Source organism: Aulostomus chinensis, chromosome 2 (assembly GCF_037954235.1).
Source record: "Aulostomus chinensis isolate RoL2024-O1b breed Wild chromosome 2, RoL_Achi_v1.0, whole genome shotgun sequence".
Classification (NCBI taxonomy): domain Eukaryota; kingdom Metazoa; phylum Chordata; class Actinopteri; order Syngnathiformes; family Aulostomidae; genus Aulostomus; species Aulostomus chinensis.
The window spans coordinates 29,773,326-29,799,238 of record NC_141321.1 but is presented as its reverse complement, the minus strand read 5'-3'; the positions used below and the strand labels follow the sequence as shown (position 1 = coordinate 29,799,238).

At 43.1% G+C, this 25,913-nt stretch overlaps 1 protein-coding gene across 1 annotated transcript in view; it reads left to right on the top strand.

Annotated features, from left to right (window-relative positions):
* The window catches only part of nkd1 (NKD inhibitor of WNT signaling pathway 1), a 34,646-nt gene extending 10,855 nt beyond the window's left edge, over positions 1-23,791 (top strand). The window contains exons 4-10 of the mRNA XM_086195595.1: positions 12,120-12,177; positions 18,338-18,441; positions 18,579-18,674; positions 21,041-21,188; positions 22,041-22,122; positions 22,508-22,635; positions 23,200-23,791. Of these exons, the coding sequence (XP_086051721.1) occupies positions 12,120-12,177; positions 18,338-18,441; positions 18,579-18,674; positions 21,041-21,188; positions 22,041-22,122; positions 22,508-22,635; positions 23,200-23,732 (1,149 nt within the window). The 3' untranslated portion in view covers positions 23,733-23,791. The remainder of the gene's footprint in view (positions 1-12,119; positions 12,178-18,337; positions 18,442-18,578; positions 18,675-21,040; positions 21,189-22,040; positions 22,123-22,507; positions 22,636-23,199) is intronic.
* The last annotated feature ends 2,122 nt before the right edge of the window (positions 23,792-25,913 follow it).

Here is a 25,913-nt window from a genome sequence, read left to right as displayed (position 1 = left end):
GTGTGTGTGTGTGTGTGTGTGTGTGTGTGTGTGTGTGTGCACTGTCAAAGAGGAAGAATGGCCACCTTGGTGATGATATGGCTTCCTTCTGCTCAGCACGCACACATCACAAGTTTTCCACAAAGCCACATGCAGCTTTACTGGTGTTTGTGGAGAGTGGGTCTGGGATCCAGCATCCCTTTGAGTGAAATAAGATGGTCTGGTTGGAGATGCTGCTAGCCCCCTTTTACACACAAATTCAACAATATGCTATAAAATGACCTGCCATTATGACACTGTGGTTGTTTACACAGAACTAAACAAAGCTGGTGTAATAGTATCCCAGCATGTGATTTTTATTTAGCACTCAAGAGTAACACAACAGTGTTGGTTCTGGAAGGAGCCGCTCTGAGCGTCCCTTTACCATGTGTCTCTTTGCCGCTGTGACCACCTCCACTGCAGGCTCAGTGGAGGAACGTCCTGTCCCCTCATTCTTTTCTGGAGCAGGTGGTGTAATAGGGGTGTTGATAACCATGTGGAGGCAATTTAACAATACTAGGGGTTAAAGGTCCGATTTGATAGCTCCTCATCTACTATATTATCCATTTCTTATGACAACTTGCTGGGCTGCTTTGGTTGGTAAGTTATAAACCTCAGAGGGTGAAAAGTTAGTTTTCTCCTAAAGTAGAACTCCTGTGTCAAAGCTGGAGAACTTTCACTGGCACTAATAGATTGAAAAGAATGTTTTGTTAATCTAATAATGCAGATACATTTACAAGCACAATGACTGTTTGCACAGGGTTTGACTCCACAGAGAACATTTTCACAGTTTGAAACAAGACTAATAAAAACTTTTTTTTTATTAAAATAAAACTGTGATAATGTTCTCTGTGCCTTTTTGTCTGTCGATCAAACATGACCTTCAATTAGATGATGGAAAAACACATCATAGATGCATATTTTGTTTCTAGATTTTGAAGTTCTTTTTTATAATCCTATGAATTGTTGTGTAAGTTTAATGTCTAATTGCATATGCAGCCGACAAACAATTATCATTCTAAATGTTTTGAATTTTTAAAGACCGATAGAATCAACTACCTCCAGATGAATGTACATGAATTTGGAGGAAAACCTTGAAGCTGTATACATGGACATTGACACTGACAAGTCAGTGTGTTTTCCTTGTCATTCGGCTGTGCTGAAAGGTTGAAGTGCCCGTCACTTTCCTGCTGCCCTCAAGGTAGACTTCCTCTCCCACTTTGCTACACTTGAGTCTGGCGTCTGAAGTCGCACAGACAACTGAAGGACTGTCTCTCCACAAAGAGCGCTTTGACTAATTGTTAAGACTCTCTAGAAACTGTCTAACACACTGATAAAACACAACACTCAGACACTTAAGCCTGGAGGCAGTCAAGCTGCCACTGATTTGTCTGGGCTGCGTAATCCATACTATGTTTTCATTAATGATTGACACACGTGTACACACTTTGTAAACCATATCACCTCTGCAGAACTGTTCCACCTTTTTTGCAGAGAAAGGTAAAATTCCTGAGATGACTAACATCCTTCAGGGTCGGCGAGATACCAAATGCATTTCTAACCACACCAGATTTTAGAGATGAGATGTATAATTTTTCACTTTTCCCTCCTCTTTCTCTTATTGTTTGGAACTCCCACAATGTTGTTACTGCATGTGTTACTCCTGGCAGGCGGATACCACCTGTAAATCAAAGCTAAGGGACAGGCTGTCTCCTCTCCCTTTCAAAATATAACTTCCTCTTGGGAAGGCAAGGTCCCAAAACAGGCTGCTGGAGAATGTGATTTAAGGTTCCACCTCTGACTTACAGTCCCTGTTGACCTTCTGACTTCTGTGGAAACTTTTGGATGAATACAAAAGAGGCAAGGCTCACGCTGTCTGCACAAACATTACCTTCGTGCAGTGTGTGAGCAGCTGCTTGCATGAGTAGTTATTACCTAAAACTTTAGCTACAACAAAATTAGCACAAGAACAGTGAAATTCACAAGAATTGACATGAAGTATCACTGGTGGTATTGCAAAAGTTGTGACGAATCATGCAGTAATATCAAATTATTGGGAATTGATGGCACTCACAAAGTTGTTGTTTTTATTGTCTTGTCAAAAATTTAAAAGACGTAGTGAGGACCCACCATCACCCTTTTTTTAAATCAAGAGATTCTGCAATACTTCTCCAGAGAAGATGAGCATGCTGTATGCTTTGCTTGAGCCCCTTTCCTATGAGACATGAAGTATCACTGGTGGTATTGCAAAAGTTGTGACGAATCATGCAGTAATATCAAATTATTGGGAATTGATGGCACTCACAAAGTTGTTGTTTTTATTGTCTTGTCAAAAATTTAAAAGACGTAGTGAGGACCCACCATCACCCTTTTTTTAAATCAAGAGATTCTGCAATACTTCTCCAGAGAAGATGAGCATGCTGTATGCTTTGCTTGAGCCCCTTTCCTATGAGACATGAAGTATCACTGGTGGTATTGCAAAAGTTGTGACGAATCATGCAGTAATATCAAATTATTGGGAATTGATGGCACTCACAAAGTTGTTGTTTTTATTGTCTTGTCAAAAATTTAAAAGACGTAGTGAGGACCCACCATCACCCTTTTTTTAAATCAAGAGATTCTGCAATACTTCTCCAGAGAAGATGAGCATGCTGTATGCTTTGCTTGAGCCCCTTTCCTATGAGCCTCAAAAAAACATGCCAAAACCCCCTAACCCAGGGGTGGGCAACCATGTGCCATGGAGAGCCGTGTGTATGCAGGTTTTCCTTCCAACCAAACACTTCAAGAGGTGATTCCACTGATTAACACTCTTCTGTGGCTGAAGGTGTGTTAATCAGTGGAATCACCTCTTGAAGTGTTTGGTTGGAAGGAAAACCTGCATACACACGGCTCTCCATGGCACATGGTTGCCCACCCCTGCCCTAACCAATATCTACAATATACACAGAGGCAATGAAAGCTTGTCCCTTCTGCAGGTCGCCTCTGCTACATTTGGTCATCTCACAGCACAGATTCATCCCCTCTGTGTTCAAGCAGCAGCAGCTGGAGGTAGAAATACAACAGAAACGCTGTCACTGTCCTCCAAGCTGCTTTAGTATAGCTACAAAGATTGTGTACTAGTCTGCGATACCACACTCTGGTGCTGTTTTGACAACACCTTCCACTTCTTTTTGGTGCCATGATTGGGTCTGTGACTTTGAACATAACATACCAAAAAAAAACAAAGACAAAATAGAATGGTAGCTTCTCGTCCCCCGCAGTGGGAACAGGATCAATCATCTTTTGAAAAGCGGGTTTACTCAGGTTTGACAACCCACGTGTACGCGGGTGTGTGCAGTGGGAGAGGGGGTATTAGTTACACTGAACCAAACAAAGCAGGCGTAATGCAGCCCTGGTGTGTGATTTCCTGAGCTGGTGTGACGCTTTCCTGCTGTGCTGGCTCTCATCGATTCGACTCTGAGACCACCTCTGCTGACAGTGGGAACAACAATGCTCCCCATTCTGCCTTTGTGCATTATTTTGCACAATAGTGAGAATAATGGGACAACATTTCCACCTTGAGCAGGCTGTGTTAAAGGGGTTGTTGTTGTAAATGAGATCACTCCCAGCACTGAGATGGTTCTTTATATTGCTGCAGGGGTGATCATGCAGTTAGACTCATGATCCTGACGTATAACATTCTCTCCCTTTCCTCCTTTCTGCTGAGATAAAGCTTTGATAAGCAGTGTGCTAAATGTTAATTGCAGTGGTTATATTTTTTTTTCATAAACTAATAAAGGCCTTTACCTTGAGTAACAGGTAGGGTTTTTGCCCAAGGGGCTGGCTGAGCTGTAAAAGCTTATCTTTGCAGGTGTAAAAGTTTTGTAAATGGGTCATTAAAGTGTTGGCCAACTTCACACATTAAACAGAAAAAGAGAGAGGGGGAGGGAGATTACTTCAGATCAGCATGTTTCTGAAGCACAGCGATGAGGGCTGTAAATCTCAGCTAATATTCCACTGAGCCTTTCAGGAGGCAGCCTTTGATGTGGGTGAGGTAATGTGACCAACAGTGTTTGCAATGTTAATCTGACGTGTAGAAATGACTGGTGGCTGTGCACTATCGCTCTGTATAAAGAAGGCATCCAATTACTGTGCATGCGACTCCGGTAAAAAAAAAAGAAAAGACAAAGAACCTGTGCACAAATATTCACACATCCTCATGAATGTGAAACGCTCATGCTCTCGCTCACCACAGACATCATTATCTTTGAGATCTCTTGTCAGGCAGTGTTAGAGGGTTAAATAATCTTGACCGTGGCATATTATTTGATTTCATAAACCACAATTCTATTGAGCCAAACCAGCACCGTCTTTTTTTAAACGTCTCCTTTCTGTGTGTGTGTGTGTGTGTGTGTGTGTGTGTGTGTGTGTGTGTGTGTGTAAGAAAGCTGTGGAGAATTTCTCAATGACCTGTGCCATGAGCTAGAGTTAACATGGTAAGCCCTTTGGCATGTGCAGCCTCTTCAAACCCCCCCAGTGTTGCTGACCATGCACACTTTAATCATAGAGCAGCTTCCTCCAACCTGCCTGGTGATGGATCCCAACTCTGTGGCTATAATTTGCTTCCTGGGGTGCAGGAAGAGAAGTGGGTGTGCCGTGACTGAAGGGTGTCGGGCATGGGGCCGAAAAGTCTACAGAGGAGGTGTCTGTCTTTGATGCTCCCTGTGAGACCTCAAATGGCACATTAGTTCTCTTTAGTGGGCAGAGTTTAAGGGCTTACTTTAATTTATCCAGTTTCCTATCTAGTGCTCTTTCTTTCGGCAAGGTGACAAAGCAAGGCGGTAAGACACAGGAGATGTGCACAGTTGCAATCCAGCTAGAGCTCCATTAGGTCTTTTAATTGGACACCTTTTATTGTCCCAGTATACAACAACAGTCAAATGGCTACCTCAAATTCAATGAATGTTAAAGAAAAATTCACAGTTTTAAAGCGTTGTACATTTCTCCTCATCTTTTTATCTTAAAACAGGACATTTTCACCCGTGCACCCAGAGTACTTGATTGTGCGCTGTTAGACTTTCTGGTGGGACCTTTTAAGGGGACATGTAGAATGTCAAGGTCAGCTGAAGTAAACTCTTCCTCAGATGCACTGTCTAGGTATGTTTGTCGGATTTCAAAAAGACTGATTCAGTCTAATTTCAGTCAGGTTGATGTGTTTACTGGTATTTTAAAAGACTAATTTTAGTCTAACTAACTATCAAACTCCCGATGTGATCTCAAATACGGGTGTTAATAATCATTTGATATTGACAGTATACAGTATATTGAAAGTTTTCTGATCAAATCCCTACTTGGTGAATCTTTGCATTGTAAACTGGTAATAAAGCTCTTGAAGTGTAGAAAAAAACTTGGGCACAAAATGCATGGTAAGGCCTCCAGTAGGTAGTCTGACCTCTTGAAGTGCATTGAGCTTTGCATTGTAAAACCCAGCAGTTGTGACTTCCTCTTGGCACTGCTCTGGCTGCTCATGACATCAGTCTTATGCATTAACCCATATTTGTTGTAAAGGTCTGATATTTTGCCAGTGAATTCAGCAAACAACCTGAGTGCATCATGTGATGAATAATGTGTTTTTGAGCAAAACAGAGGCATCTTATTGCAGGCTTGAAGAAAACATTCATTAGCCACAGCAATCAGTCAACGGTGTTGTATCAAAATTGGCCTCATCTCGCCTCTCTCCCTCCATAGATGGATTGCATCAGCTTTGCTTTGCTATATGAATATCTGAGATCTTTATTTCATGTGTGAAAACCGATCCCCTTTGAAGCCACTCTCAGAGGCAGTGGAGCGGCTCACTTCCTCACATCAACACCCTCTATCTTGGCTCCATCTCAGGGCGTCATGTTTTACTGCTACAGGGTGCTCTGAATGAGCCTGTTAAATGTTGCTGGAAGGTTAGGAGCACTCCAGCGTAAAGAATCGCAAATACAAGACTGGAGCCAGATTTAAACTGAAAACTTGTGTGCGATGATGACTGATGGTGGTCCTTTGTAATTGCTTTTTACCTCTTACAGCACCGTCACACTTAACTTATGTTGGGAGGATGGGCAGTGCTTCAGATTCCAGGAGTATTGCTGCCCAGTCCTTTGAAACCGCCTCCTGTGTATCTCAGTTTACTCTCTGGGATGGTGGAGGGGATAGGTATTTCCTCTCTTGAGGTCCTCTGTGAGTAACATTACACCTATAAGCTAATTTGCAGCTCTAAAACAAATACTTTTTTGTTGTTTTACTCCTTATTTTTCAACATCAGGGCTGCATCTGCATTAGGGCTTTTGAAAATTCCCATGTTATGCAGATGCTTTCTCCATTGGTAATTCATACACGTTAGCTGATGGCTGCTGTCCAGGTCATACAGAATCAGTCAAAATCATTTTATTCTTCAAAAGCACTTAATTTTATTGGATTAAGTAAGAAGACAAGAGGGAAAGGCAAGTGTAGCTTTACAGCTGGTACGAGGACAGTGAAGCATCACAAATCAACCTGTGACCTGATATTGGACACGATGTACGTGTGAGAAACATGTGAGATAAAAAAAACGTTGTGTTTCCTGTGCTGCTCTGTTTTTTCAGCACAGGGAAGCTTTTATTTGAATCTCACTGTCCTCGGCTGTCTCCTGTTTGCTGGGCCAGAAGGAACACACATGTACTTAGAGAAGCACCACCACATCCACATGTTCTCTCTTGTCTCTGTCACTCTGCCTGTCTCACCCACTTGGCTAAATGGCCTTTCATGTGTACTGTTCTCCACATCGCGTTGGCACGATGGCACCGAATGTCGCAGTCCTGAAGGTGTTCCCTTGTGCTTGGTGAGGGACAGAGGAGGAGGCACCCAGCCGCAGTCCTAATGAGATTTTTCCTGGGTTTGATGGAGTGCCAGTAGTGCTGCCATTGCTCTAGAGGCCTGCCTCCACTGAGCTCTGGCGTGCGATCAGGGGAAGCTGTCGTCAGCCGCATAAATTGTCAGCCTGTGTGGTGGGTCGTGGAGGCAGACAGCATAGAGACCAAGAGGCCTTGTGGGACTTTCCCACAATCACATGCAAGTACATATTACTTGCACTTTAACGTTCCCTTTTGCTTTCAAACAGACTCGCAGAAAAAAAATTGGCCCAGTGGGCCCATGTCTGCAGTGCCAGAGCAAGGATGACGCTAGAGGCAACTTTCTGGTCTTAACTCACCGAGTCGGATCTGTGCCAGCACGCACTCACTGTCACTTTCTGTAACTCACTCCTTCTCTATCCAGGGGAGTTAGACAAAAACCCCATCGTAAAATACAGATTGAAATGCTAAATGCAACGGAAAAAGCTGCTATAAATCATGTGAAGCTGAGCAGGCTGCTCTACAGCAGCACCTTAAGTGAGTCTGGGCTGAAGTTGTCACTAGTTTCTCGTCTTCACTTTTCGAAGTTGGCAAACAAAAGTCTGGAGCTTAGCTTGATTCTTGAGGAGTTTGAGGGTGTATTCAACTACAAATAGCTTCAGCTGAACACATATAAATCCATGCATGACTGTGCCATCCCTCATCGATCGCAAGTAGTCTAATTTCTGACTTCAGCACATAAATATCAGACATACTCACCAGCTTCTCACACTTGCCCTCTTTGCTGTATTCTTGTTGATGCTGTACACTGATGGAAACCCTGCTGCCTCCATCCTTGGCTTGAAATGTTGTGATGAGGAATCCACGTCTTCTAAAGACTGGAGAACGTCTCTCTGTGTATAAGGCAAGACCTGACAATCTATCTCAGGCTAATCAACACACTACAGTGCCACTACCTATAGACAATGGAGCAAGGACTGACTATTCAAAAATGATAAATGGATTGCAAATGAAAAAAAAATGGATGCACAATAATAGTAAGCACTGTAAATTTCTCAGCTTTTTCAACTGCTCATTATTTTGGTGCAATGAAACATGCGCATGGTCATAGGACTTTTGGAAATAAGCACCACTAAGTAATATAGAGTCAGCTCTATACAAAGTATTATTAGAATTATTACATATGTCAGTCTGTCTTTGGCACATTCAAATCCATATTCATTACGAGTGCAATTGATGAGGTCTGCCAAGTATTTCTAAAGGCCAAACCAAACAACCCATCGGACCTGCAAGTCATGGAGATGGGATGTTGTAATGGGGCAGACACACTGTGTTCTGTGTGTTAGTCCAGCAGTAAATCACTTTTGGTCAAGGGGCTTGAAAACCTTTCAAACACACAAGGGCCATACAAGCCCTTGTTGTGGAGGCCCCGAAGAAGCTCTGAAGGACCTGGCTGCTGTTGAAAGTCAAACGCTTTTATGCTTTGGTTTCCACAGAACATTTAACATCATGTCTGGAAAATTGTTTTAGCTGGTCCCATGTGTAGTGCAGAGATGCTTGTTCATGCCCTCAAGCCTGCACCCCTGACTGGATCCTGCAGAGTCTCAAGGAAGCGACAACTTGCTGTAGCTTTGTCTGGACCACAAACCATAAAGAAATGCAAGAACAATGCGCATCTCTCAATGTAGAGTAGCAGAGCATTCCAATCATATACTGGTGATTTTATAGCCCCACTTGCTCCTCAGATATTTCATTATATAGATTCAGTGGTTGAGCCACAAGGGATGCCAGGGTGGGGAGGCGTCTTTTGTGGCCTGAAATGCTCTACCTCACTGGCCTCTGACCCTGGAATTAGAAAGGGTCCCCAGAGAGGTGTGTCTTTTGTTCATCACGGGACCCAACGGCTTGGATGGCTCTTTTGTGGTTGCCATTTCACTTACATAGCACCAATAGGAAGCGTACTGCTGCTGTTACTGAACCTCAAAAGTGTTTTTAACAAATTTCCGACATGAGCTCACGTGTGGGTAGCCACTGTTGTACTTCAACTTGTTTCCTCGACTGAAGAGAAAGGCAGCCTCACTAATTGTCATACAATACTTTTTTTGTGTTCCCAGTAAGTTATGGAACTCTGGATATTTCTCTACTTACACAGCTAATCTTTCCTCATTGTTTGTTGTAGCCACCAACATTACACCATTGATAAAAGGCTCAAAAACTATTCTCTACTCTTCTCTCTTGCTTTATGAGCCAGGGTGTACAGAACAGCCTTTTCTGTGTAAATAAATGTGAAAGGGGTGGTTACAATTGCGTCAAGTATTGTGGTACATCAACAAACCATTGCTCGTTTTGAGTTTGTAAAAACAAAATAGGTGGCTATTTTTACACGCTATGTTTTGCAGGAGTGTTTCAGCCTTAAAGCATTTAGGAACAGATCCAGGGATGCAGTCTGTAGCTTACATTTGCTGTAGAAAAATGTATGTTTTATGAAACAGACCAAGACATAATACCTGTCTTTACTTCTTCCCCCAGTTCCTCATTTACCTATTGCTGTGTGTTTGTGTGTGTGTGTGTGCGTGCACGCGCGTTTGTGTGTGTGTGTGTGTGTGCATGTGTGACAAACAAAAGCATGCAATATTGTTTTAACACTGACCAGAGCAAATCCCAGAGCAACCCCAGCATACTAATAATACGACTCCCATCCATCACCATAGACAACAACCAATTAGTACATTCCTCTCCCCCGTTTCTCATGTTCTTGGCTAACCCCTCAATAATTTCGGATCATTCATCAAAAAAAGAAGAAGAAAGAAATACATTCAAAGAGCTGTATCTGGGTGTGTACGTGCATGTGTTAAAGGAATTTTGGCTGTGGAGTAGTTGTATTTTTCCGTGGGGCTCTTTAGAAACGGACGCCAGTGTTACCACAGTCTCAGACGAGTACCGAGTTCACAACAACTACGTAACATGGGTCTACTTCAGTGCGACGAGGTGTTATCGAGAACGACCATCCCTCCGAAATGTTTTTAGTGCAGATTCCTGCTGTTTTTGAGAACAGGCATCTTCAGTTTGGTTACAATAATTTCACAAATAACTTTATCTTTAGATTATTTCTCCCACTGACAAAAAACCCCATTTATTTTATTCATCTGCTAGACTGCTGTCACAACCTGCACATCCTCTTCATTCAGCCCTTCGACCCATCCGTCATTGCAACAAGTATCCTCAGGTCCACCAGCATGAATCTAAGGATGAAGGTCATTTATTTCCTATCTAGTAATCAAGGCCATGTGTACCTAAACATATCTTAAAATTAAGTGCAAATATGTGTATAATGTTGAATGAATTTTATGAAGTTCTTTCATAAATTTGCTTTGTAGCTCACCAAAATGTGTGATAATAAACCCGTCCATCCATCCATCATCCATCCATCATCCATCCATCCATCCATTCATCCATCCATTTTCGATACTGCTTATCCATTAAGGGACATGGGGGGGGGGGGGGGGCTGGAGCCTATCCCAGCTGATATTGGGTGAGAGGCGGGGTTCTCCCTGGACGGGTTGCCAGTCTGTTGCATGGCGTGATAATAAATCTTTAACAAAAAATTATATTCGAAGGAAAGCCAAACCTCAAATTAAATCTGACTTCAAAACTTTGAAGTAGTGCAGTAGTTGTCTTCCTTTTAAGATGCATAACCCAGGGAAAATTTAATAAAACATCGATAAATCTCTCAACATTTAGCAACAAAGTCCACATGATGAAGCATCAAAGCTCATTCTCGACCTTGTGAAAACATTTCAGCATGTTGATAATTGTAGTATCATTCACTCATATTTCAGGGTAAGATAAACCAGCTGATACCATAGAAACCCTCGTGGTGAACCTTGGCCCTGGACTTTGGGCCTTCAATGGGACCACATGTGGCAACACATAAACTTAAATATAGCAATAAAAAAGTTCACCAGATCCATGGCACATGGACTTTGAGGCATTTCAAAGAGCTCTTTGCCCTTACTGGCTTCACAACACACCAAACTGGCATTGTGACACAAATAAGTTAATTGGCTGTCAAAATAAAATTACTTATAAATGTACAATGGGAGTACAAAAATGCCCCCCCCCCCCCCCCCCCCCCCACACACACACACACACACTTTTACCATGCCGAAGCTCAGTAGCGTTAAATCCAGCCCAGGAGCAGTTTTACAAGGCCAGGTCGAATCATTTGTCAACCTGTTCATACCAGCAAAAACACAGGCTTATCCCGAGTGCCTGCATTGAGCTACGAGTCTCTGAGTTTAACAGTCAGTTGGTCCTGGAGTTTGCTTTATTCTCCTCCTGGGGCCACCCACAGAGCTGCAGCCTGGTCGGCAGTAGGTTGAGGAGAGTAGGATCACACTATCTGACCTTCTAACTCTGTGGATTACACAGAAATCCCCTCTCACTCTGTCACAGCCTCGCCTCTGTATCACACACACAAGAACGTATCCTTGTACTAAATGACACACTTGCTGCCATCATTGTATCCGGGTAGGGTATTTTACAGGGTTAATTATTTATTATCAGGATCAAGAAAAGTGTGCCTCTATCTTCTGACGACTTTTTATGTTCTCTCTCCCCTGGAGAGTCTGTGTGCGGTGCCTTTAGTATTTGGTGACTGAGAGAGAGATGCTTTGCTGTTGTTTGTTTGAGATGAGGCCAGGGGTGGGTCTTTGAATGTATGCGTGTTGGACTATGCGTGTAAGGATGTGATGCATGTATATGCATTTGTCAGCCAGTGAGTAATGGCTTTTTGGCCAGATGACTGTAATGCCACATGGATACCTGAGCCAGACCTTTCCATAGTGAAACCAAGGGATCACATGTCCCACCAGTCTCTGTGGTATGCACTAACGGAGAGAGCTGCCAGGAGAGGGGGCCGGGGTGAAAATGGCCCAGGATAAAAGCAAGCTTCTGAACATATCGTTGCAAGGATAGCACACCACCGAAATAGCACTACTAACTGCCCTCTTCCTCATAATTCACCGCCGCGCTGGCAGCGTTGATTTAGTCTTTCATAGTCTCAAATTGTTTGAAAGGGTTTTCATATATACACCAGATAAATGGAGGAATTTTCACTTGGGCATGCCACTCTTCAGTGGAATGCTGTGCTGCGGATTTGCACCCTTAAAGATGTTTGTGTTTATGTGGCAAAAATAAGATACACCTCCAGTAATGTCTTTTTTTTCCCTCCCCCTTTCTCTCCAGGAATCCATAGATGAAGCTTGTGCTGAGAGGATGGGTGATGAGCATTACCGTTTAGAAGGTAGGCGCTCTGTTCGTCATCGCCAACAGACGATTGCAGGATTTTCTTCCATTTTCAGGTTAACCTTTGAAAAAAAAAACTGGTCCAGTGTGTGATACGAGGGAAAACCCACATGTGGTCCTGGCATGGTTCTTTTTGCAGTGATTCATCCTTTCCCTTCTGGTCTACACCAACTTTCAAAGCCCAAACAATGTGGTGATGAGGTCCGCTTTACCTTCCGTTCTGCTTCTCCACCCTGAAGCTGCCCCTCCCCCAGTGGAGCTCAGCAGAGCGCCTCAGTTCCCCAATGTAGTATGATCCTGGATTTGGAGGAGAAAGTCTTTCCATCCCATTTAAAGACAAGATTGGAGGTGTAAGCCATTTTGGAACGAGTTGAAGGAAACCAGCCCGAAATTTTGTGATGGAATATAGTTTTGTTGTTGCTCTGCTTCTCTGGGTAATAGAGAACACGGAGAGACATGAGGTAATGTGACTGATAGATGAAGTTTTGTTTTTTTTGTTTTTTTAAATTAAGCCATTGGCTGAACCTGAGGCAGTGTTTCCCCTAGATTTTTTTCTTTTGCTCTTTTTAATAAAAGGCAAAAACTACCTCAAATGAGCGTTAAAAAAAAAACTTTTTCGCAAAAGTAAGCAAGTTTTTTTTTTTAATCTAATTTTGTGATATTTTTCTGCAGGAACAATAAAAATAAAAAAAATTCCAAGGCAGTCAATAGCTGATTCAAAATGTTTCACTGCTGACTGGCGAAACATATCACTGCTGAGTTTATAATATAATATAAGTTGTCCAACTGCAGCGGCTTTACGTCAGTCACATGTCAACTAGCATAGCATCACAACAGCAGCTTCATTGTTTGAGCGTTACTGCTAAATCTTCGCCAAAGTGGCCACTCATTCCCTGCCAGTTTGAATTTGTTGCCATTCTGATGTCAGTTGGATCTTTGGAAATGCATTCGCCCTGAGACAATGCCTAATTTTTTAAAATCTGAAACAGAGTGCATAGTTTTTAGATGTAAATGTTCATTTCCATTATTAGTTCATATTTATTCATTTTGTCATATTTAGTTATTTATGTATTCATTCCGCTGGAATAAGCTCCAGTCCCCTGCATCCCTCAACAGGATAAGCAGTAAAGACAATGGATGGATGGATGTGTTTATTCCAACTCAGGCCTGCTGCTCCACTGGCATAAACTGAAGAAAAGGCTGTTGTAGGAGCAGAGCTCAGGTCACGCAATGATTAGAAGCTGCAGGTGCAGACCAGAGCAGGAGCATGGGCAGAGAACAAGGATGCGACGAACTGCACAAGCAGGAGGGATGAATTCAATAGCAACAGCTCTTACACGGCTTCTCTTACAGTCATAGAATCGGGCATTACAATATGTAAGCAACATTCTCATATTTAAGTTACAAGCCCTCCTCAGGCACAGTAAGACAGCTGTGGATGATTTCCCCTCCATGCCCCCTGTCTGAACTGCATTTACTGCAGTGATCACATCCATTGTACATAAATCGAAAACAGTAGATTTAAGTAAAAATGTGAGGGAGAGCAGAGGTGATGGGACATCCAGTGCGTTGAAAGCTGTCTCCTGTGGGATTTCTTCCAGGACATTTCTGAGGATTCGAAAGAATTCACCAGCAAAAATGCAAAGGGAAAGGCTCCATGATGAAAGCGTTGTCCAGATACTGCAAGCATGCAAGTTGTATAGACTGCATTAACCTTTCGTGAAAGAGGGGGGGGAGTTTTCTGTTGAGACTGTTTTTTTCTTTTTTTTTATTATTACACTCTTTATATGTTTGTTTACAAGTGGGCCGCCCAAGATTCTTTTAGACTGCTGTAGGTCCAAGTTCCTTGATCTCAAGAGCTCCAGAAGTAGCTTTCAGGGGAATAGAAAAAGTTTTGTTCCCCACAAAGTCAGAATCATCCTGCTCATCCTAAAATCACTGCTGTCCCCAGCACTTAGCTGCCTGGATGGTGGACAGACTCACTTATGTGTAATACAGTAGTCAAGCTAAGCTGGCTGTGATTGCTTCCAGTCTGGGGCAACTTTCCCAACCTGCATGCGCTTGTGTGTTTTTATACGAGTGCATGCATGCGTGTGTGTGTGTAGTTGCTGGAATGAGCTTGGCATGGACAGTGCGAGCCTGGGATGCCCTCGTCATGCCCCTCAGATCTGATGTGCAGCCAATCCCATGGCGGCAGCATCTCTCATAAAGAGCTGGCTTATGTTGGTGTTAGGGGGATCAGAGGGGGAGGAGGGTGATAGCAGATTACTGTTACTCCTCCCGGCATTTCATTAGCTCTGAGATAAGCATCTCACCACCATATTGAGCCTGCTACGGAACAGATTTGCCCTCGCACACAATGTTCCCTTTGAGCACCTCAGATGATCAAACAGCAGGGCCTCAAATGCTGCTCCTCTCCAAAAAGTTGGTAAAAGCTCCCTGGGATGATGCCTTTCATTTCTGGCATTTTCCCCTACCCAGGGATGAGACAGGTCTGCTTTGATCTACTTTGGATCAGGAGGAAAGAAATTGGGCTGTTGTGTCTGCTCCATTGGCGAGCAAACAAACAGTGTTTCAGATTTGACTTGGCTTAATTAATTAGTGATTCTGTTTTACAGCCGGTCTGATCTTCTTCCAAAAGGTTTGAGAATGGAACTTCAAAGTGTGGCGGGAGGAGAGAAGAGGGTAGGGGGGAGACAGAGAGAGAGAGCGAGTGAGTGAGTGAGTGAGAGAGAGAGAGGGGTGTGGTCTGTGTGGGTTTACAGTTGTGTATGCTTGGCGTGCAGTACGTGAGCTATATGACCAGAGGTGAAACGTATATTGGCTGCTGCTGGGAAAAGCCTGTAACAAGCTTCTGTGACAAAACAGGATCAAGAGATACAGAGGGGAGGTTTCTGCGACATACAGTTGTCATTGACGCATGCAAGAAAGCCCCCTGAAATCTCTGTTACGTGTTGTGTGCAGTCTCAGGTGTCCAACAAATGCTGGTTTTCAAAGCAGAGAGGAATATCCAGCAGCATTAGATCTGGGCTAACATCCAGCGCTGAAACCAAAACATAGAACCAGTTGTTCAGTGTAATCTAGTGTAAAAGCACACTCAGTACCGTGGCCTTAAAATCATGGACGGAGTGTTGAATAAACACCCATCTGACACAGATGTAAGAAATATTTACTCAAAGGAGCAACACAAATCTATTAATCACATGATTGTAATGGATTGTACTATAATATTAAATACATCCATTTGCCATCGTCTCCAGAGCCAGACAAGAAGACGGGTACCATTCTCTCCTCTGTGCTTGCGTTGGTGAGCTGAGATCTACACACCAGTTGATGGCTAGTTAGCCTAGCGCAATAAATGGTCGTGGATGGACAGGTTAGCATACCTCTGTCTTGCCCATTCAGCCTCAAAAACATGCTCTCCCGCCTCTGTGTGCTCTTGATCAAATGAAGAAAGTTCAGGATCTTAGTTTGTGCCTCCTCTCTTACGGAGTCGGCCATTATTAGGAATAGCAGTTACTTTTCAACAGACATTTTGAGTTGCTGAGTTCAAATCACTGCGACAACTCAGGAAAGTACTTCTAGTGTTGTACTTTTATTGATTCCAAAAAAGTGCAATATCACATAATTAATGTCATATCCAATATTTTACAGAGTTTTGGAGAAAAGCATATTCAGTTTAGTTTAGTCAGATCCCCTAATGCCTTGATAACACTCTAGGTAATGGCTACTGTTGGTGGGGACTACACAAAATTTGTCAGAGCTCACTTACAAAGCCCATCCATGACCATTCATTATGCTAAGTTAACTAGCATTCTGCTTTTTCTGTGGGTCTTGTGGTTATCTGTCTCCCAGGCTCTGGAGAAGGATGACAAATAAGCAAAAGTTGGTGTGTTCTTTTAAGTTTTCCTTTTGTCCACATTTCATTTAAAGCAGAGTCATGAATTCAGCTCACTGATGCGTTCACACCAGTGGCACGTAGAGGTCTTCTCTGTTAAATAAGTATTACATCCTGACAGCTAACCTCACCTCAGGATGTTCTCGGTTTCAGTTTGTCTGGGAAAATTTCACTGTTAAGAGTTTGGCAGAATGAAACTATCATGGACTTCTTCAGTGTATCGTGAAATTTTATCTCGCCTTGTGCAGGTGAGTCTGACTTTCAGTATGTGCATCGAACATTAACTTGCAAAGTGCAAATGACAGATTAGTCCTCCCCCTGGACTGTCTGCCGCGACTGTACTGCTGCATGGTAATGTTGGGCTGAATGTCATTCCATAAGCTGATGAGCTCTGCTGCACTGAGCCTGGAACTCAGGGGTCTGTTTTAGGTCTTTTGATGTTCACATACTGTTCTCGTTCCACCATTTTTATTCGAATGCCACCTAATTTTTTATCATGTTTTATGAATGTTTTAGCATTCAGTTTCATGTTTGACATCCCCTCTCAGTATGAACCCACTGGGATATATACTATACTGCAGCTCAGAGCTTAACAACTATTACCACATAAGTGGCTGACCGAAGAGCTTTTGCCTTCTGAGAATTGGTGCTGTCACATTTTAAACACTTTATATTTTTTGCACTCATTTGTCATTTAAGATTCTATTTCCTGCCTTGGTTTTGTTGTTCTAGCTGTCAGATATTCATTTTCCCTGGAATGATGCAATGATTAACTTCTTACCTGAAATGAGAAAATAAAAAAATTATGTATTTCTCAATTCTCAAAGGAGAGTTTTGCTACTCACACTCAGTAAATCAACTTCTTACTTACATTGCTGGCATGAACAGTTTTTTTTCCAATTCAGCCTTTAGGAGAATTGAGGAGCAAAGCAATTAAGAACAGTATAAAAATAGGAATAAAACCTGGAATGTTTTGCCCGAGAGTTGAGACTTGATGATCACTGTGATAAATCTCTGATAAATGCATGCTCATTTGTAAGCCAATCATTTTTCTCTTGCTTCTTCATCAGGGGATTTCCATGCACTGTTTTGATTGCTACTCCATTTTATTGGACAACTGTAATCCCAGAATAGAAGAACCAGGGAAAAATCAATTCATTGACAGAAGTATCTCCACCTGCGGAACAGTAGGGGGCGGTATACCCGTTTACAGCTGGTTGCAATAAGACTTTCTTCTGGCTGACCTTTTCCATGACATACCAAACAAGTTAGCACCATTTAAGGGGGATTCCACTCAGTGGTTTCTGTACATCCGTGCATGTATTTAAGGACGTTTAACTACTTGAGCTGAAGCAGCATGACGTTTGTCTCCTCCTTGTTTTCGCCTGCCATCTTGATACCTACTTTCTAACATACTGTTATATCATAAGCTGGTTATTTTAGACATGAAAGATCAGTACATTTAAAAAAAAAAAAATCTTACACTGGGATCAGACAAGAGGAAGCCTATTTTGCAGGAATTTTAAGAAGGTATAAGTAAGTGTTCAAAATCCCATATGGAGGTTTTAATTGAGCTCAGTTATGTCTAAGAAAAATATGTGGTAATGGATCTTATTTTAAATTCCCTCTCCTCCAGAAAGTTTGAATATAGTACAATTTCACTTATCTGTGTGCTTTTTTCACCTCCAAAGTATCAGATCCTTGAATTTGTTGAAACCTGTTTTAACTGGAACTCCAAACTTACACCGCCCCATTTACTCCCAATGGCTAGCCTTAATGTTTTTGACATTAAATGTTTCAAAGAGCACTCGTTGACTGTGAGAGCCAGACTGTGCTTTGTTTTTGTTTTTGTTTTTGTTTTTTTTTGCTACCATAAATGCTTTTGCTATCATAAATACAGTAAATGGAGCCTACAAGTGCTTGGAGCAGCTGTTTTTAAAATGTTTATGATAATATGATTTTTTTTTTTAATGTGATTTCAGGATACAGTCGGTGAGATAAAAAGTGTTCCTTGGAAGCTGCTACTTCCGACTTTGGCTGTGTAGGTCTATTTCCAACCAGGAACACCTGAATTGGCGACACATCTTAAAAAGCAGGTGCCAAACTCGGAAGTAGGAGCTTACAAGGAACACTTGAAGACGACAACATATCCACGGGTTATTACTGCACCCACAGTTTCCATCCTCAGGCTCTCTCTTTTATCTGTGTGTGTGTGTGTGTGTGTGTGTGTGTGTGTGTGTGTGTGTGTGTGTCACTGCAGTGGCTTTACCCCCGGAGAAGACAGACAGCTGCTGTGTGGAGGAGAAGATGCAGGACAGGGACAGCCAATCCCCTGCAGGGCCACAGAAGCAGCTCCAGTTTGAAGTGAGTGTCAACAACGAACAGGTCGTTTATTACCTCCCCTCTGGATTAAACTAGGGCAATGGCAGGGCACAAGTACACACAGGTACAGACATGCAGACACGATAGAATCCTGATATTTCATTGCTCTGCTGTTTCAGGAGTTGGAGTGTGCTGTGTCTGTGGAGGAAGACAACAGGCAGGAATGGACCTTCACCCTCTATGACTTTGATAACAATGGGAAAGTCACCAGAGAGGTAATAATCTGGCCTGAGAGGGTTTTTCATCTGCCAGCCCCACAAAGAAGAGAAGTGGGGATTAATTAAGTTGGTAATTTTGTTGCACAGAGAAAACGTCACATCAAGAATGCAAAGTTTACTTTTTGTCGGTCTCTGAATTCACAGGACATTATCCTGTCTGCCCCTGAAAATTAATCAGTAACTTCTGAATTAGATTAACATTTTACCCGACTGGTATCACCACACCCTGAAAGAAAGTGAGGCTAGAATTTCTCACTCCTTAGAACCAAATCCGGTAATTTGTGTATATTTCCATTCCTGCAAGGTACCTTGTGGCTTGCGTCTGCCTGGTACATATCTAAGAGTACATCCAGAAAGGGCCGTGTTTTTTAAGAAAAACTTGAAACAGCGCAAAGAGACTGGAGCTGTCCTCTGTGTGGTTGGCTGTGCAGTTTTTCTGGCATTGCCTCTGGCTCCACAGCTCATGAGATGGCAGGCGGCGGCTTGGAGCGGGAATGAAACGCTTTCTTCTCCAACTGTTTTTTATGCCTTCACACAAAAAAGAGAAGGAAACCAAAAAAAAAAAAAGACACTGGAAGCTTTTATTTTATTTCATTTCATATAATTTTTTTATGGTGCGTCAGTGTCTGAAAGTAGTATGTGGAACTGCTCCCAGAAGAATTCATAATAGTCCTTTTTATTATGAGTCAGAATCGTGAACATCAGACTATTGGAGTCTTTGTGGGGGCTAAATGCTCAGAAGTTTTTTAAAAGCAGCTCGAATGTGGAATCTGTGTTACCCTCTGATGTAAAATGAGATTTGAGTTACTGCATGACTCATTCATTTCATGTCTTAACCAGGTGAAGTTTTCCTTTTTTTAATGATTTTCACAGGCAATTAGAATTTGGTTTTAGGTAAAAAGATCCAGCACAATAGCTTACACCCAAGAGCAAGTCATTATGGTGCTCTGAACATAATTTCTGTCCAAATTAGCAGGCTAAACATTTATTAATGAGGCTATTATTTTAGCAGTATTACTTGCAAATATCTGTAGAAGGTTGAGTTTATTAATCTTCATCTGTATGTGTATAATTTGATGTGTACCGTAAATTCCGGACGATAGAGCGCACTGTTATGTAAGCCGCAGATGCTTATTTTAGCAAAAAAATCAACTTTGAACACGTATAAGCCGCACCGGTAAATAAGCCGCGGTGCACGGTGGAAACACCTCGGCCGCCCGTTCTCTGCGTGTAGACCCAGTCTTCCAGAGCGTTTTCAAGTTCGGGCCATCTGCTATTATGACCTCTGAAAGCTTTTGTCGTCTTTTTGCATTGGGTCAGTTCGTCATGTTGCCGCCTCCAGCGTCTCACCATCGATTCGTTCATGCCAAACTTACGTGCTGCAGCTCTATTTCCATCTTTAACCGCCAGATTGATTGCCTTTAACTTGAAAGCTGCATCATAAAAATTCCTTCTTCTGCTCTCCATCTTGAGGGTGAGTACAAATGACTGAAAATATCGTGTGATGCTCTTTTTACACTGCACCGCGGCATGGACTGGACGCTCCAAGTACAGTACTTAGAGAAATTACCATAACATTTGGCCAGGAATTTCCCTAAGTACGGTACTTGGAGCTGCCTTCAGGAACAATAGGGAATTACTGCCCGCTGCCGCTGCCCGCCACACCCCAGGGTGAAGGTAAAATCCTCGTATAAGACGCACCGGAGTGTAAGCCGCAGGGCATGGAGCGTCGAAAAAAAGTCGCGGCTTATAGTCCAGAATTTACGGTAAATGTGTGAAATAATTCTCCAACTGCATACTGAGATTTGTAAGTGTACAGGAATCCATACATGAATCAGAAGTGCACATGTGTAATTAGACCTATAGACTTTCATCACCGAGTTGTTAATTTATTAATTTCATTGTCTTTGTTCCTGTATCTCTTTGTTTCTGTACGTTTCTGCCCTCCTTTACTGGCCTGAGGCAGGTCTTCATCGTGACAGATGCTCATCCACTCAGTCCACACATGGTTGAGCATCTGTCTGCATGGTAGTGCTCCCACATGTACTGTATGAAGAGGTGGTGCTTTGTATTTGATGGTGCACCTATACATGTGGTTCATGTGAACATGGATAGAAAAATGCCTGTCCAGATCAAATTAATAGGTAGAACTGTAGTGTCGACATCTGTAATAGGAACTGTATATATATATATTTTTTTTTAATATATATATATTTTTTTATAGTTATATATATATTTTTATAGTTATATATATATTTTTATATATAATGTAACTTTATGCCCTTCCTGATCGTGTTAAAATGTGTAGTTTAAAACAGATTCTAAAGGCAGACATTCAAACCGCACCCTCCTCTCTCCTGCAGGACATCACCAGCCTTCTCCATACCATCTACGAGGTCGTCGATGCCTCCGTCAACCATTCTCCAGGCAGTAGCAAGACATTACGCGTCAAGCTGTCGGTGGCTCCTGACTCCAGCCAGCGGTGGAGGAGTTGCACGCAGGGTGGCGCAGGTAAAGTTAGTATGAACACAGTGGGTGGGGTTGGAGGAGAAGAGAGGGCGTTTTGGGGTCTCCCTGTGTTGCCTGCTGTCAACTCACCCAGATACGTGCTTGTTGTCATGCAGAAAGGCGGCTGCTTCAGGCCTGTCAGAGCTTTGTTCCTTGCAGTCTCGGCGTCGCTCCATCTCTCCCACTCAATGGGGTTCATTTTTAATGATGGGGGGAGTGACAGAGCCAAGAGAGCCCCCTCCCCCAAGCGCCTTCAAATTCTCTGAAAGAAACCTTAAGAGATGTGCCGAGTTCTTTTGATAACCACAGCCATTTTTCTTTTCTCCAAAGTTCCCATTTCCCTTCTTCTACTTATCTTTTCCTCCTCTTCTCAGAGCTGCTGGGAAAATATAGCTACGTTCAACTTAACTTTTCTCACTGACGACTTGGTAAACAAGTAGTCAGGGAAAAGTATCTCAAAAAATATATATTCCTGCATTTTTGCATCCTGTTGTTGTAGCTATAAATATCCGCCAAGAGATTCAAACAGCTTTGAAAATATTGCTGGCTGCCTTCATGCTAATTTCAAACTGCATCAGATCTCACATCCTTATTAAACTATTTCTGAAGTCTGCATTTTTTTTTTATTTCATTCCATGCTTTATAAGAGGCTGGGAGTTGAAAATAGAATAAATGAAGCATTGTTGTTTTTCTTTTCTATAGATCTTCAAAGTAAAACCCCAAAACAAAGGTTGCTTTCTTCTAAGGCTTGTGTGACTGTTGTCATGCATGTGTGTTTTTGTGCGTGTGTGTGTGTGTGGTTGCTCTGTGCAGCTTCTCTTTGATAATGGCCTCCTGTCTTTCACACATACACAGACATGTCCCACCCCAGGGAGAAAAATGACAAGTGCATAGAAGACCCCAAGAGTGCAGACAAGAAGACTCGAGCGCTCATAAGGTAAACCCACCTCCCTGTTCATGTCAGTTTCTATTGTTCGAACTGAAAGTTGCCCACAAGAAGAATATCCCGTTCATCATTAATATTATTCACATTTTAAATGAGAACGCTACAAATGTCTTCATTCTTCTTGGTTGTCGTTGAGGAGTGATTCAAGCTTTTATTTGGGCTCAAATACACTCAAATATATATAGAGTGAGACATCCTACTGTGCTGTTCAGATTTTTAAATCTGTCATTTTCCAGTCACAATCTCACTTCTGTAACAATTACCCTTCTGCTGCGTGATCATAAAGAACACTTGTTTTACTTTCTCCAAGCACTGCTATACTCAACCTCACTGGCCCAAACTGCTACCTAATGAGAGGTGCCGCTTGTGTCCACAGGCGCCACCACAGTGACCACCACACCCAACTGGGCTGCCAGCGCCACTGTGTGGATGAGAACCTGGAACGCAGGAACCACTACTTGGACCTGGCAGGAATTGAAAACTACACATCCCGCTTTGGGGCCGGTGAGTGGACCTGGGCCAGGGGTGGAGAGGGGAGTGAGCAATACAGACTGTGGCCCTTTGAAGCTGAATCCAGGGGCCCTCGTTACTGTGGCACCTGCTTGGAGGCATTAGGTAGAACTACCAGCCCACTGTGCTCCTCGCCAGTACAAACATCTGGGCTCAGGCAAACACAATACATCAAGTGTTCAAGGCTAAAACCCATCCTATGCATGGCTGCTGTGAAGTGAAATATTAGTTTTAAGAAGCAGCAGCATTGATGTGATGGTCAGTGATGACATGGGATCATTTGGATGTTTGTCCTGTCAGGAATGCACAAACAGATCTGTTCAGTGTCACACTATGTCAAGGTTATGGCACAGAGATGCTGACAGAGTCTTCTCATGGTGAGTCCCCGTGAATCTTTATTGCTGAGCTGTTGTCGCAGCACGTAATAGGTTATTTTTACTGCTGACATGATAAATTGTGTCACTGGACACCAGCTCATGCTGCTGTTTTTTCTGCAACTTTGAAATTCCCCATTGATGCAGCTGTCACTCATTATAAATGACTTTGTGTGCCTCACAGCTCCCACTACAGAGCCGACAAAGGCAGAGCCTCAGACCAGGTCATCCAACCAGACTCGTTCTCGCTCCCACGAACCAGAAAATGGCCACTCCCATTCCCACCACCGCCGCTTGCAGACTGTTATAGACCCTGTTACTCCAGACAGCCTTCCTCCTGCTCGGCTGCGAGGCCAAGACTTGGGGAAACATGCGCTCCGTTCTCCAAAGACCCACAGCCGCACACCTCCTGCACAGATCAGTGGTAGGGTGATGAGGAGCCGAGGTGTCCCTCCTCCCCCGGCACTATCAAGCCAGACCCCCCCTCACCAGTCCACAGCCCCCTACCGCAAACACAAGCAGCGGTCCAAGGAGAGCCAGGGCTACCGGGCCTTAGGCTCTCTGTCAGCTCCAGGACCTGTGTTGGAGAAGGAGCAGGTGAGGGACCTGCCCAGTGTGCTGCTCTATGAGGGGGGGCTAGCACAGGTGGTGCAGCGGCATGAGCATCATCACCACCATGAACACCATCACCACTACCATCACTTTTACCAATCCTGAATAATCACCTGGGACAGCTCAGTACTCTGGGCCAGCAGACACTGACTGCAGTGAGCTTCCTCCTCACCTGGGGGGGTGGGGGTGGGGGTGGGGGTGGGGGGATCAGGGAGGTGCAGCTGAGTGCCGAGAGATTGTTATTAATCAGTATTATAAAAAATGTTGGTCAGACATACAGATGTGCATGTATGCAGCAGGGCAGCGATTCAGGACCACACTACGTCCAGCACTGAGGATCATGACTGTGGCTATGGGGGGTCACAGAGGGACATATTTGATACACATCCCAGGGGTTCCTCTCCCCCCTCGGCCCTGTAGACCTCTACCTGATGAACTGAATGACTGTAAACCAGCACAACAACCTTTCCAGACCACTAAGCCAAAAGGTTCTTAAAGAGAATGAGGGACAGGAGGAATTAAGACTGTGATGTAAAGATGGAAATATATGAAGGACGAATATAGGGAATAGGAGAGCATAGTGTGTATGTGAGCATGTGTGTGTAAATGTGGAGATTTAGCAAGAGTGTGTGTGTGTGAGTGTGTGAGTGTCACGACACTGGTGTCTTTTGAAAACCACTTGAAGTGCACTCATGGGTGCATGAGTACTTAAAAGTAGGCTGTCAGGCAGGTTTTTGAAGATGAAAATGAAGATTCTGATCCAAGCACATGAAAAGCAAATGTAGGAAGGAAAACATTAAAAAAGAACAGAGATCCCAAATCCGCTGCTACCTCTAATTTTATCCTAATTGTTGTTGTTATGGTGACTAAACATTCAGAGGTTATTTTCAACTTACTTCGAAACCTTTTTGGAAAAAAAATCATGTCACAATCTGCAGTAGTGAAGTGTAAAAAAATGTCCTTACTTTTACTAACTTTTCCTGTAAATAAGGTATATACTGTTCTCAATTTTATAAGCTTTATTGATAATGTGATATCTTTGTATTCACTATCTAAAGCTTGTATGTTTGTTTTCCTTCACAACTGCATTTTATATGAACACGTGGAGTCTCGTTTTGACTACAACTGTATTAGCATGATTTTCACGTGTCACCAAGTGTCATTGTGATCTTGTCATCATGGCTGGCTGACTGAAGTCCCAACTCTCAACAGTGCTGTTCAGTCGCTCCTCCTCACATACCTACAGTAGCACATAAATATCAATAGAAAACAAGCGTACAACAGGAGAAACAAGCTCACACCACTGGCCCGTTTTATCTTGTGCTTCATCGGTGACCTTTTTGAGATTGATAGATAAAAAGCTTGTCAAGCCCTCGCTCTGATGTCAGCATTTGAATCACATGTCTCAGTCCCATGATAAGCAGACAAAAAAGATGAGATGGTGTGACCTTGACATCAGAGGAGGCGTGCTCCAGTCCTTGCTCATTTAACTCCAGAGCTGAAGGCACAGAGGTGGTTGCTCTCATTAATCAGTGTCAAGTGTGGCCTTTACGTCCAGATAGTTATGCTGGGAAATGTATTGCTGAGTATCACATATTCCCACCCTGGTCTTTCTTTTTAGACAATGGCTGAGACTCTCAGGCTCTTAGCGGCTCTTTCGTCCAGCTCTCACCCTGGTCAGGGTCACAAGGCTGCTCCCTCTGTTTCCATGGCATCTTCCTGTTCCCCAGCTGTCAGCAGGTCTTTCACCGTGCCGCCATGTGGCCTCAGCGCTCAGCCAACAAGGGTTTGTTTGTGGTTTGGCAGGGTGAGGGCTCTTTCAGCTGTCTCATTCCTCTGGTGCTGGATAACACTGGGCCCGGCCGGTAGTCTCCACTGGACTCATAAGTCACCAGTGCTGCTCACCTGCTAGCACGCACTTGTTTATTCATCCTGTCCTGTGATGCTCAGGAGGAAGTGACATAAACATGTTGATGCAACAGCAGGTTTTAAAGTGTTAGATCTGGTCTAAGTAGAAAGGCAGGGAACTCTCAAGCCTCTCCAGGACTGTAAACAGGTTTTCTCTCTGGTATTCTTGGAAAGAAAACATCAGATTTACTCTATTCATGACCTGCCTTTTGTGCTTATGTGCCTTGCTCATGGACAACCTCCCACATAGAGGAAATGATTGTGTAAATCAGGGCTCAGTTGTGTTGAGACTGTTTTTGTTTTTTTGTAGCGTTCGTCTCCCGTTAAGTTGTGTTGTTTTTTTTCTTTTTTCTTTTTTCGGATGAGCAAGTATGCTGT